This window comes from Haematobia irritans, chromosome 2 (assembly GCF_050003625.1).
Source record: "Haematobia irritans isolate KBUSLIRL chromosome 2, ASM5000362v1, whole genome shotgun sequence".
Taxonomy (NCBI): Eukaryota; Metazoa; Arthropoda; class Insecta; order Diptera; family Muscidae; genus Haematobia; species Haematobia irritans.
Window position 1 is genome coordinate 230,125,085 of NC_134398.1, and position 14,276 is coordinate 230,139,360.

General features: G+C 40.1%; 1 protein-coding gene across 1 annotated transcript; it reads right to left on the reverse strand.

The window, feature by feature from the left end:
• Positions 1-7,406: 7,406 nt before the first annotated feature.
• LOC142225324 (UDP-glycosyltransferase UGT5-like) lies at positions 7,407-11,706 on the reverse strand. The gene is made up of 3 exons (XM_075295098.1): positions 11,626-11,706; positions 8,433-9,442; positions 7,407-8,369 (listed from the first exon to the last, which is right to left on the reverse strand). The coding sequence occupies exons 1-3, from the start codon at positions 11,704-11,706 to the stop codon at positions 8,087-8,089; spliced, it is 1,374 nt and encodes a 457-aa protein (XP_075151213.1). The 3' UTR covers positions 7,407-8,086.
• Between the last annotated feature and the right edge of the window lie 2,570 nt (positions 11,707-14,276).

The following is a 14,276-nucleotide window of genomic DNA, read 5'->3' on the forward strand; positions in this document are numbered from 1 at the left end:
TTCATGGCCTCTTTCATCGACTCAATAACGGACTTTGATTCATCACACTCTGTCTCTACTTTACGTACCTTGTGAATTTGAGGCCGCGCTAGCAATCTCGCAGTCTCCTGTGCAAGTGCGAATGTTACTGTTTCAGCGAATGTAGCCTTTTGTGACGCATATGTTGCACATTTTATATCTGGGTCTCGAATACCATTGACGAAGGTTTCAATCTTGATGCGGTCCACAAGAGGATGACTCTCACCTGGGTACGTCAAAAGCACTAGACGCTCAACTTCTGTTGCGAAATCTTGTAGGGTTTCATTCGATTTCTGGATTCTTCCTCTCAATTCCATTCTGAAGATGTCCTGCTTGTGCTCTCCACCATACTTGCGTTGAAGTGCCGCTATTACTTCATTATAGTTATTTCTAGAAGCAGCGGGAATGCTTTGTATCACATCAGCAGCATTGCCCTTTAATGCCAATAGAAGTTCAATTGCTTTATCATCGTCATTCCACAAATTTCTACAAGCAACCATTTCGAATTGGAATTTGAAGACATCAAATGACGTTGAGCCATCGAAAACAGGAGTTTTGATTTTTGAGCCCTCGATGACGCGCACTGGACCACCTTTAATTTCCAGCTCTGACATTTTTTTCTCGATGTGCAGAAACTTCTCATCATGAACCATAATTTTCTCATCCACGGAAAGAACTTTCTTATCCAATTCCACAATTTGATTTTCTATATGGTCCACACGTTTCTCCATGCCTTCAGAAATTTGTTGTAATTTTTCGTTGACCATTCTAGAATTTTCGTCGAATTTTTCTTCCAATTTTCTAGAATTTTCTTCCATCATTTTGCTCAAAGCATTGAGCATTGATGTGTAATCCACAACATTCGAAGCCACAGATGGAGTTTCTACAGTGCTTGTATTGACGAGTATTGATTCATCAATGTCTTCCTTATAATCAAACTCATGCGTCGCGATGTCCATATTACGCCGTTCAAACTCTTCCAGTAGACGCTTTTGAAGCTGGGCCTTATTGCCTGTTGTCGGCAGCTCCAGTTTGCTCAATTCCTTTTTTAAGTCTTCCACTCGAAGCTCATTAAACTTCATTGTAGATTTTTTTTTCGTTATTTCACTTCCGACACCAATTGTTACGTTTTTATATTTAGGCGTTTTTAATTACCTGACAATTAAAACACAGTTCTTTTAAATAACGACAATCTACAATTTATTTACTATGACTTCACACTTTACAATTCGTTCACACTGAAGTTATTCGTTTGACGCTTTAATTAAGACTGACTCGTTAGCAGCATGCGAGCGCTTTTATATGACGGTGTGGCAATACGAGAACATTCTGGTAGCACTACAATATTCTGGCAACGCCAGAACATTCTTAGACAATGCTAGAAGGATCTACGACCATTAAGTAATTCGTCTGGTGGCTGCCAAACACATACACACTCACATAGATATATGCTCGCATTACTACAACAACAATGACAATAGACAATGAGATGAAATGAGAAAGCAAAATAACAAAGCAAAGGGGTTGTTATTCTATGAGAGAGTAAGAACTAACATTTCGGTAAGCAAACAAAAGAGCATAAAAGAAATTCAGGAAAATACTAGAAAATGAATAGATGATTCCAACAAGTGATAGCGAAATTTTATCGTTACAATTTTAAATTTTAAATTAACGGAAACTAATTTAAATAAACTTATATCTATAATTATCAAATTCGTAACACTGTCTCCCGCTTAAGCCTGTTCGTCCCGAACAGGCACAGAACCTGTTCCGTAAGGAGCCAATCGTTCCAGATGTACAACTTTCATCTTTGATCTAGGGCTGTCGTCCTTCTGAATCCGGTATACAACATCATTGATCTTCTTGATGACTTTGTTCGGGCCTTCCCACTGTGTTTGCAGTTTAGGACACAATCCTTTCTTTCGTTGCGGGTTAAATAGCAGAACCAATTCTTCTTCTTGGAAGCCCTCAGTATTTACAGCACGATCGTATCTCGCCTTCATTCTGTTGCTGACCATTTTTATTTTGTTGCGCACTGATTCGTGAACTTCACCGAAAGTGTTTGGGATGTCGTTTCTGTTTTCTTCCATGGCGAGCTCATTAGGTTTAGCACCGAATATCAGATCACCAGGCAACTTCAACTCAGTTCCGAATAGAACATTGGCCGGTGTTCGAGAGGTGGAATCATGAATGGCAGATCTATACGACAGCAAAAACTTTGGTATATGCTCGTCCCAGTCCCTCTGGCCGTTGTCCACTACTTTTCGAAGATGTTCCTCCAGAGTGCGATTAAACCTTTCTACCATGCCATCGGATTGTGGATGTAATGGTGTAGTCCTCGTTTTCTTGATACCAAGGGATTCACACATCTCTTTGAATATGGCCGATTCAAAATTTCTTCCCTGGTCTGAGTGAATCTCGGACGGCACACCGTAGCGACATATCCAGTTTTTGTTGACAACATCCACAATCGTTTTTGCTTCTTGGTTTGGAATTGCATACACCTCCGGCCATTTGCTGAAGTAATCCATGACCACAAGGACATAACGGTTTCCAGAATCACTTACTGGGAAAGGGCCTGCCACGTCCATTGCTATTCTTTCAAACGGGGCTCCTGGTCTATATTCTTGCATAGGACCTCGACTTTTCCTTGTTGGACCTTTCGCCTTCATGCACTTCTCGCAATTGGCTACCCATTCAGCAATTGATTTCTGGCATCCAACCCAGTAGAATCGTTGCTTCACTTTCTCGGCGGTTTTGGTTATTCCCAGATGACCTCCACTGGGACCATTATGGAACTCCGCCAAAACATCTCTTATTTTGGAATCTGGAACGATGATCAAATTTCGGCTGCTCTTGCCATCTTCGCTTTCCCATTTACGTTGCAGGGATCCATTGACTAGAACTAAACTATCCCATTGAGCCCAGTATGATTTCATAAGTGGACTTTCGGCTGCAATGTCTTTCTTACTGGGCTTCTTGTTCTCTTCCTTTGCCAAAATAATTTTGATCAAAATGGGATCTTTACGCTGTTCTGTTGGCCAGTCCACTCCAGATTCGACGTGTAACAGCCGAATATCAACAATCTCCTCCTTGTGTTCAGCTTTCGAGCAGTGCTTGCATTCTATACTGCAAGGTCGACGTGACAAGGCGTCAGCGTTACCGTGTTTTCCACCTTTTCTATGCTCGATACTGAAATCATAGCTTTGGAGCCTCTCGATCCAACGTGCCAGTTGAGCTTCCGGATTCTTGAATTGGAGCAACCATCGTAGAGCTGAGTGATCAGTCCTGAGCAAGAAGTGTTGTCCATACAAATATTTATGATAATGTTTTACACTCTCTATGACGGCTAGCAGCTCTCGTCGCGTTACACAGTAGTTCTTTTCGGGCTTGGACAACGTTCGGCTGAAATATCCGATGACCTTCTCCTTGCCGTCTATCTGTTGGGATAGCACACCTCCAATACCATGCGCGCTAGCATCTGTATCCAAAACAAATTTTTCGCCCGGAATAGGATACGCTAGAACAGGAGCTGAACATAAAAGTTCTTTTAAATGTTGGAATGAATCCTCCTGTTCGTCGCTCCACTGGAACTTCTGACCTTTTTGCGTCAATTTATGGAGACTAGCGGCGATGCTGGCGAAGTTTGGGACGAATCGTCGGTAATATGTACATAACCCAAGGAAACTTCTTAATTCGTGTAGATTTCGGGGTCGTGGCCAATCTCTGACAGCTTGGATTTTGTCTTCATCGGTGGATATGCCCTCTGCAGTCACATGATGACCCAGGTATTTAACTTCCCGCTGGAAAAGGGAGCATTTCTTTGCGTTAATGCGTAGACCAGCGGCTGACAATTGCTGGATAACGTCTTTCAAGTTCTTAAGGTGCTCGTCAAATGTTTTGCCCATCACTATGATGTCGTCCAAGTATATCAAGCACGACTTCCAGTGCAACCCCTTCAGTACCCGCTCCATCAATCTTTCGAAGGTAGCCGGAGCGTTGCAGAGCCCGAACGGCATTACATTGAATTGCCAGAGACCGCCATTAACGCCAAAAGCCGTCTTTTCCTTGTCTTTCTCGGCGATCTCTACTTGCCAATATCCACTCTGCAAATCAAGCGTAGAAAACCATGTTGTTCCGGCTAGTGTGTCCAACGTGTCATCAATGCGTGGAAGCGGATAACTGTCCTTTTTGGTGACATCATTCAGTTTTCTGTAGTCCACGCAGAATCGGGTACTTCCATCTTTCTTTTTGACCAGCACAACTGGGGAACACCAAGGACTTGATGATGGCTCGATCACTCCACTCTCCGCCATTTCCTTTATGAGCTTTTGAACTTCGTCTCTTTTTGCCAGGGGAACACTTCGTGGTGCCTGTTTTATGGGCTTTTCTTCTGCGGTTTTAATTTCATGTTTCACTACAGATGTTCTTCCTTGATTTCCCTTTTCAGAAGCAAAAGCACAGGCGTTTTTCCACAACAATTGCTTGGCTTTATTTCTCTCTGACGGCGATAGATGACGTGTCCAAGCCTCGACATACGCTTCTAGATGTTTTCTCACTGCTCCATGTGTCTTTGATGAGTTGCCTTCCAAATTGACTATTGCCTCGGCTGGTGTACATTTGCCAATGTCAGAAAATTTTACAATTTGCTCGTGATTGTCAGACAAGTTCAAGACACGAACTGGTATTAGTCTCTCTTCGTTCGTTGTTACCAGGGCATTTGCTATCAAGATGTTGTTGCTTTTGTTTTCTGCTGGTTCAACAACCCACAATTGGCCGACTTCACAATCTCCATTCATAGAAACCCATATAATTGCTTCGGCATTCGGTGGTATAGACTCTGACTGGCTCGTTGTCAAACGTCTGACAGGTGTATTCTCGTCGTATCCCACGTTTACCGTTATTTCGGCATCGCACCATGTCATTACACGACGCTTCATATCCAGATTGAGGCCAAAAGCAATCATGAAATCCGCTCCAATTATAACTTCGTCTACAATATCGGCCACAATGAAATCATAAGTAACGGATTTGTTAGCAATAGTTAATTTTACGGTGACCTTTCCATATACGGTTGCGGGTTCCCCTGTAGCCGTGCGTAGCTTGACTCCAATCAGTGGTGTAACTTTTCCTTTTACTAAATCAGATCTAATGATAGACTTTGATGCACCAGTATCCAACGTCAAAGTACGCTTGTCGCCATTAATAACACCCGCAATAGTTAAATTGTTATTTTTCTGTTGAAATATTGCTATGGAGATGGTGGGGCCATCGTCTGTGGGAGCCAGCTCTTGCCCCGCTGAACTAGCTCGATTTAGTTTAAAGATGACTCACTTGACTGTGGGGTCACCTTTGATCCGGGATTTATTTGCCTCTTGCTTCATTTCTTGCATTGCCTGCTTCATGGCCTCTTTCATCGACTCAATAACGGACTTTGATTCATCACACTCTGTCTCTACTTTACGTACTTTGTGAATTTGAGGCCGCGCTAGCAATCTCGCAGTCTCCTGTGCAAGTGCGAATGTTACTGTTTCAGCGAATGTAGCCTTTTGTGACGCATATGTTGCACATTTTATATCTGGGTCTCGAATTCCATTGACGAAGGTTTCAATCTTGATGCGGTCCACAAGAGGATGACTCTCACCTGGGTATGTCAAAAGCACTAGCCGCTCAACTTCTGTTGCGAAATCTTGTAGGGTTTCATTCGATTTCTGGATTCTTCCTCTCAATTCCATTCTGAAGATGTCCTGCTTGTGCTCTCCACCATACTTGCGTTGAAGTGCCGCTATTACTTCATTATAGTTATTTCTAGAAGCAGCGGGAATGCTTTGTATCACATCAGCAGCATTGCCCTTTAATGCCAATAGAAGTTCAATTGCTTTATCATCGTCATTCCACAAATTTCTACAAGCAACCATTTCGAATTGGAATTTGAAGACATCAAATGACGTTGAGCCATCGAAAACAGGAGTTTTGATTTTTGAGCCCTCGATGACGCGCACTGGACCACCTTTAATTTCCAGCTCTGACATTTTTTTCTCGATGTCCCTCTTACGAACATAAAATGCCTACGAGTTGAATTCATTTATAATTTTAGTGACATCCTAGGTGTTAACCAGTTTTATAACGCTCTCGAGTTTAATCATACTCATGTTTTAGTCAGGTTCTATAGGTAAATTACTCATAAAATTATTCGTGAGTCACGATGTTTTTCGTGAGTCACGACATTTTTCGTGAGTCACGATATTTGTCGTGAGTCACGACATTTGAAAGATTTGCGTGCGTGAGTGTGCGTGAGTATAAATTTTCTTATCGTGAACGTGCGTGAGCGTGAGTCCTACCAAAAAATATCGTGCGTGAGTGTGCGTGAACAAGATTTCTCCGTCGTGAGTGTGCGTGAGCGTGAGCAAAATATTACTCACGTGCACACCTCTACTGTGAAGTTGGGCCTCACTTGGGCAATTCGTCCAGCGGGTATGAAGCGAGCGGCTGCTGCGTTGATGATGTCCCGGAACGCCCTCTGGGCAACATGAACATGAGAGGGGGACGGGAGCTCACTGAAGCGGCGGGTTGGGGTGGGGGTGTCGCATAGTCAGACGACCCACTGCTGCTTTCGCTGGCACAGCATCCTGCCACGTAGTCTGTATGACTATACTCCCGCAGCGATGTTAAGCCGGAGCAGTTCCGGTAATGCACCCACTCCAAGCACCGGTTACACCTGACCGAAAACGAACGTTGGTTTCGGCAGACTGAACAATACCATGGTCCGGGGTTCTCCTCTATCCCGGCTCGGACCAACAGCAAACGGAGAAGGCTCCCCGGGATGCACCTTCTCCAACACAAAAAGACGGACGAAACAACACGTTTATTTTTATCGATTATCTTGAGAAGGGAAAAACCATCAACAGTGACTATTATATGGCGTTATTGGAGCGTTTGAAGGTCGAAATCGCGGCAAAACGGCCCCATATGAAGAAGACCAAGACAACGCACCGTGCCACAAGCCATTGAGAACGATGGCAAAAATTCATGTATTGGGCTTCGAATTGCTTCCCCACCCACCGTATTCACCAGATCTGGCCCCCAGCGACTTTTTCTTGTTCTCAGACCTCAAAAGGATGCTCGCAGGGAAAAAATTTTGCTGCAATGAAGAGGCGATCGCCGAAACTGAGGCCTACTTTGAGGCAAAACCGAAGGAGTAAAATCAAAAACTTGGAAGGTCGTTATAATCGTTGTATCGCTCTTGAAGGGAACTATGTTGAATAATAAAAACGAATTTTGACAAAAAAATGTGTTTTTCTTTGTTAGACCGGGGACTTATCAGCCAACCTGTTAAATATTACAGTTCTGTTGTATCACATTAAATAAATCTGAATTGATCAATACACTTTTGAATTTTATGATAAACCATTTATTTTACTAAATACTACACAAACAACAAATTAAAAACTATTCGTATACAAAAATACATACATATACATATAAAATTGTATGAGCGTATAAGCCAAATATTTAATATTTATATTTTTTGTACTAAATAAAATAACATCGTTTTCTTTTTGCACTGTGTAGACGCTGATAGTGAGTGATTGAATGACAAACCCTTCAATTTGTGGTACTGTACTAAGTTTAAATTTAACCGATAAAAGAAATCTGTAAAGACGGATTCTTTTCCGGCGAATTTGTTTATAACTTGACAATGAATGTTCTCGCAAAATTTATTTCCTTTAAAATTAACTATTAAAGAAAACTTTCGCAGATAAATTACTATGTCAACGCGATTAAACGAACTTAAGTCTTATCCGACCTTAAGGGGTTAACCCTTGCGATTCTAGAACCTTGTGTTTTAAGAATACATTTAACACATTACAAATTGATTCATGAGTTGTAACTGAATATCATCCATTTTCTCAGAACTCACACAAAATGCAGGAAAATAGGTCTTCCTGTTAGAGCAAAATTTGATTATATCCTACCAATGTTTAGAAATTTTCACTAATCGCATAATGTTTATATGTATATCACAACACAATTTGGGGGAGTTAAATGTACAGGATCAGTACAAATCCTAGTTGGACTTTACTTTAGTGGTTTTGTTCCGGTTGATATTTTGACGAATTTTACGCACCAGCATGCCCCATGTAATTAAGGAAAAGAGTCCAATGAATGCAAATATGGCATACACATCCAGGGAATAATAAGTGAAACGTGAGAGTTGAGGTGCTCGCGACTTAAGAAGTGGTGCTCCCTCAGTATTTGCTACATATTCCACCCACCAAATGGCCGTGTGCAGCGCCGCCTCTGGCCTGTGTTTGAAACCATACGACACAATTTTAGCATTATCGAAATATCTGCGGAATATGAAAAAAAAAATCAGATGGATATGTTAAGATGGTCACAGAAGGTGTACTTACGGTCTCTCCAACACTTTCTTTATTGATCTGATGACACTGTTTTCGTCTATGTCTTCATAGTTAAGGATCACGCCCATGCCTCGTTGTTTCATGGCTGCTGCATTTAGAAACTGATCGCCATACATTGGAGTTGCCACGACAGGAACTCCACAATATGCTGCCTCCGAACTGCCCATTAGACCCGCATGTGTCATGAATACCTTAACATTAGGATGACATAAAATATCTCTTTGTGGCAACCATTTGCTAATGTACATATTATCGGGTTTATGTGCCAGAGTATCATTCTCCCATTTCCAGATGACACGTTGCTTTAAACGTCTAGCAGCTTTGACAATTGCATCTCGTTTGGATACTGGCAAGGTTTCTGCCCTAATCATGGAGCCCCAACTGATGAAGACCACGCCATGATCGGCATTGTCCAGAAATTTTTGTAAATCTACATCCAAGGGTTTAGATTTCTGGATGTGTACGCCACCCAATTCGATAACAGAAGGTGGTAAGGGTTTGGCTCCACTCAAAGAAAAATGTTGATTGACAAACATCATCGTAGTCTCCTTTGCCAATTCACCCACGGAAGGCATGTCGTGACCAAATTTGAATTGTACAAAGGAGTCTGCAGCTGGAATAGAAAACATTTTGTACATGGCAATCATAACATGAAATGTAATCCAATTGCAAATACGTCCACCAAAAGTCATCTCTTCGCTCTGTCCCATGAACGTGGCTGGTATATACGATGGAATTATAGGCATTCCCATGCGTTCGTAATGCCATGGCATAATTGCACAACTAGATAGAGCTATTACAGGGGCATTTAGTTTGTATGCAACTCCCATCATGCAATCGGAATTGAATTGCTCCACTAAGATAATGTCATATTTAACCTTGTTATGAAGTACTTTTTGCAAGGCTTCGGAGCGTAATGTGTGATTGCAAGCATCTTTTCCCCATTCGTAAAGCAAAAAGAATTCTAAAAAGTGATTGTAGAATCGTCGGTTTTCGAATACCTGAAAAAATATGTAGAAAGATTTTATTAGTACGAATTTAAAATAAAATTAAAAACAGAATGGCGTACACCAAATATACTCTATTGTGTATAAACGCGAATGTCCTGCAGTGACCAATATGAAGGTTGTTTCCTACCAATGATTCTATTTGTATCTAAAGGCTGGTACCCTACCAGCATTTCAAAGTTCCATTTCAACCTCATCGTTACCACAGACTCGTAAATGTCACTTCAACCATCATGAAAAGGTACATCAAAAAGTACATGCAAGTAATTTGCCATCCCCACTGTTAAAAAAGCCATTTTTTTTGTGAAACGCCAAGCGCAACCAGCTTGTTATATTTTAATTAAATAAAAACGAAAATAAAGTTCTGAAAACATAGGTTATACGCTTAAAATTGTGAAAGGTATATTGGTGAACAATTTGGTGATTTTCCAAATGGAATAAAGTGATTGTTTTTCAGATATTTTACAGACGCGCTGCCTCCATGGAATAAAAACACTGGTTGATAGACGCAGCAACATGTAACTCGCTACTTGTAACTCAACATCATCATTAATGCCAAAAATTATGTTAAATGTAATATGATAGTGGTATAAATGTTATATTTTTAAGAATTTGTAAATGTTTAATCAAATTAATAAATATCTAAACAAACGTGTTTTACTCGACCACAATGATTCTTTTACAACTATCTTAAAATGCACTTTTTCTGATTGTTTGGAGGGTCCCTTATTGGCGTCGTTCTAAATTGATCTATAAAGGCACCTAATAATTGCACTCATGCGAAACATTTTTGTAGTAACTTGGCGTGGTACAACTTCTCAATAGTGACGGCGCTTTTCCGACGAGTTTTTGATGTCGTATATGATTGTTTTCGACGTAGTGGGGATTCTCAAAAGAGTCCCCAAATTCAAAAAATGTTGGCAGGGTATTAGGTTCGAATTATCGTGCTAAAATAGTCATAATAAACTTTTGCAAGGAAGATTGTCTGAGTATTAGAAGTGTGCGCGTGACACGAAATTCTTGTGACACGTGAGTGGTGAACAAAATCCAAAGCAACTCTCGTGAATGTGCGTGAATGGGACTAAAATAAATATGTCGTGCGTGAGAAATAAAGTCGGTTCGTGAAAATGTTGGGTTCTCGACAACATAAAATGCTAAGATACATAATTTCCGACAAAATAACATGGTTGCGATAAACATGTCGAACTATATTTTATTTTTTAATTTTGTAATATTTTCTCACTCCCAGTTGGAAAATGCTGTGAGTCTCGTGAATCGTCGGGAATCGTGCGTGAGTATAGGTTTCATTTCGTGAATATGCGTGAGTGTGAGTGAAATTTCACACACGCGCATACCTCTAATGAGTATATAATTATGCCAACATTTTTTGGAACATTAGCGTTTGAAAGTTCTAAACTCGTCGACTGATGAGATGCTTAAACTTAAGAATACGATAAGCAAACTTTTTTCGCTACCATCAATTAATAAATATATTGCGTTTTCATACAACTTTCGTTGTTTTACAATAACCAAACCGAAACCAAACAAATTTTGTTATTCATAACAGCAAAAACGTTTGCGAAAAAGCAGTTCTTGTCTGCTGAAAAACAGCAGTCAGTGCACGCAGAGAAGGAATCTCAGATACCTTAAACATGTTTTAGGAGCCAAATGTTACTCTTGGTTGGAGAACATGGAACATTTTTGTTTCAAAAATGCTCAGATACATAATTTCCGAGAAAGTAATGCGACAAACTTGTTACATGTTTCTCATCCAAAAATATTATTTTTCTCTTGAAACCTGTTTGAAGTAATCACATTCTGGGTGTGTTTGCTATTAATAGCAGTTTTTTTCTATGAGTGTACAGTTTTTTGTTTCAACTACAACTTAAAAAAAAATAACAGACAAAAACTAATTTTTTAGCAGATTTTCCCCTAAGTCTATCAACAAATTTCTTTGAGTGTAGCGAAAAGCCTGTGATATATTCTCATTTATTCCTTTATTACTGAAGACGGGGTTTAGAAGATTTAAAATTTTCATTATATCCATAAATTAATGCATGTAAGGGATATTCGTTTACAATAAAATGCGAACGTGACAAAATTTAAAAAGAAGAATAAATATATATGTATGTATACTGCTAAATAGCAATAATGAATGCAAGCTTTCTAGTAAATACTTTCTCAGATCTTTTCTCGACAATTTTGAATTTCATTACAATTTGCTTATTCGATTGTATATTCACAAGATCAGCTTTCATGTTTGATACACAGAGACAATTTTAAAATCGTCAGTTTTTACCTAAAGCTGAGTACTATGTTCAGTTTACAAGCTGAAAACCAGCTTGTTTTCACGGTTACTTTTTTTAATTAACTAATTTAGAAATACAAAATTATTTGCAATCAATTCCTTGGTGTTTTGTTTGTTTCAATTTAGTGTGTTGGTGAAAAAACCGAACATAGTACTCACCTTAATATGGAAGATTATGAAATCTAAATTTTAGGACTCGTAATTTACACAATATTAAAGACAAATTTCTTTAAAATAATGAAATTTTAACTAAAATAAGGTTTATAATTTTTGCTTCAACATTTTTTTCATTAAATTTAGAACACAAATCTTTGAAAGTAGCGTCCTTCCGTTACAGGCGTAACGCTTTCAATTTCAATCGTTTTTAAATTAACTGACATATTGCATCTTTAGATTTAAGGTAAAGGTGTGGGTATTAAGTTCGAGTTTAAGGTGGGTACTAAGTTCGAGTTTAGCCACTAAAATCGATAAAGTGAAAACTAAATCAGTAAGAAAAACGCATAAAATTATACATATTTGTTGCAAATTTTTTTTATAACTTGATGGGGAAAAGCCCAAAGCAAATTTTCACAAAGTTTGTATTCCTTAAAATAGATTATTAAAGAAAAGTAAAAAATTAAGATTTTAGCGGCTAAACTCGAACTTAATACCCACCTTAAAGGTGGGCCGCAAAAATCGCTAAAGTGAAAACTGAATCAGAAAAAAAGTCATACAATTATACAAATTTTGTTGCAAATTTTATTATAACTTGAAGGGGAATAACCCAAAGCAAATTTTCACAAAGTTTGTATTCTTTAAAGTGGATTAATTAAGAAAAGTAATCGTGAAAAAATAGCAATTAATACCCACTTTTAGCCCTTAAAATCGCAATTTTTTCACGATTACTTTTCTTTAATAATCCATTTTAAGGAAAACGAACTTTGGGAAAATTAGCTTTGGGCTACATAACAAATATGTATAATTTTATGCCTTTTTTACTGATTTAGTTTTCATATAAGTCCATACGTAGGGGAGCTATATCTAAAACTGATCTGATTTCAATCAAATTTGGCATGCACAAGGCGGGCGTGCTCACCATTGCCACCGTGGTTCAATGGTTAGCATGCCCACCTTGCATACACAAGGTCGTGGGTTCGATTCCTGCTACGACCGAACACCAAAATGTTTTTCAGCGGTGGATTATCCCACCTCAGTAATGCTGGTGTCATTTCTGAGGGTTTCAAAGCTTCTCTAAGTGGTTTCTCTGGAATGTCGAACGCCGTTCGGACTCGGCTATAAAAAGGAAGTCCCTTGTCATTGAGCTTAACATGGAATCGGGCAGCACTTAGTGATAAGAGAGAAGTTCAACACTGTGGTATCACAATGGACTGAATAGTCTAAGTGAGCCTGATACATCGGGCTGCCACCTAACCTAAGAACTTTAATACTACTCCCCGTGCAAAACTTGTGAGTGATTCGTGAGTCACGCTGCCGGCTACGGCGTGAGTGTGTGTGAGCGTGATTAACCAATCAAATGTCGTGCGTGAGTGTGAGTCACGAAAATAATATCGTCGTGAGTGTGCGTGAGTAACGAATTTCGGAAAAACACGCTCACGAAAATAATCCCTCTTACGAACATAAAATGCCTACGAGTTGAATTCATTTATAATTTTAGTGACATCCTAGGTGTTAACCAGTTTTATAACGCTCTCGAGTTTAATCATACTCATGTTTTAGTCAGGTTCTATAGGTAAATTACTCATAAAATTATTCGTGAGTCACGATGTTTTTCGTGAGTCACGACATTTTTCGTGAGTCACGATATTTGTCGTGAGTCACGACATTTGAAAGATTTGCGTGCGTGAGTGTGCGTGAGTATAAATTTTCTTATCGTGAACGTGCGTGAGCGTGAGTCCTACCAAAAAATATCGTGCGTGAGTGTGCGTGAACAAGATTTCTCCGTCGTGAGTGTGCGTGAGCGTGAGCAAAATATTACTCACGTGCACACCTCTACTGTGAAGTTGGGCCTCACTTGGGCAATTCGTCCAGCGGGTATGAAGCGAGCGGCTGCTGCGTTGATGATGTCCCGGAACGCCCTCTGGGCAACATGAACATGAGAGGGGGACGGGAGCTCACTGAAGCGGCGGGTTGGGGTGGGGGTGTCGCATAGTCAGACGACCCACTGCTGCTTTCGCTGGCACAGCATCCTGCCACGTAGTCTGTATGACTATACTCCCGCAGCGATGTTAAGCCGGAGCAGTTCCGGTAATGCACCCACTCCAAGCACCGGTTACACCTGACCGAAAACGAACGTTGGTTTCGGCAGACTGAACAATACCATGGTCCGGGGTTCTCCTCTATCCCGGCTCGGACCAACAGCAAACGGAGAAGGCTCCCCGGGATGCACCTTCTCCAACACAAAAAGACGGACGAAACAACACGTTTATTTTTATCGATTATCTTGAGAAGGGAAAAACCATCAACAGTGACTATTATATGGCGTTATTGGAGCGTTTGAAGGTCGAAATCGCGGCAAAACGG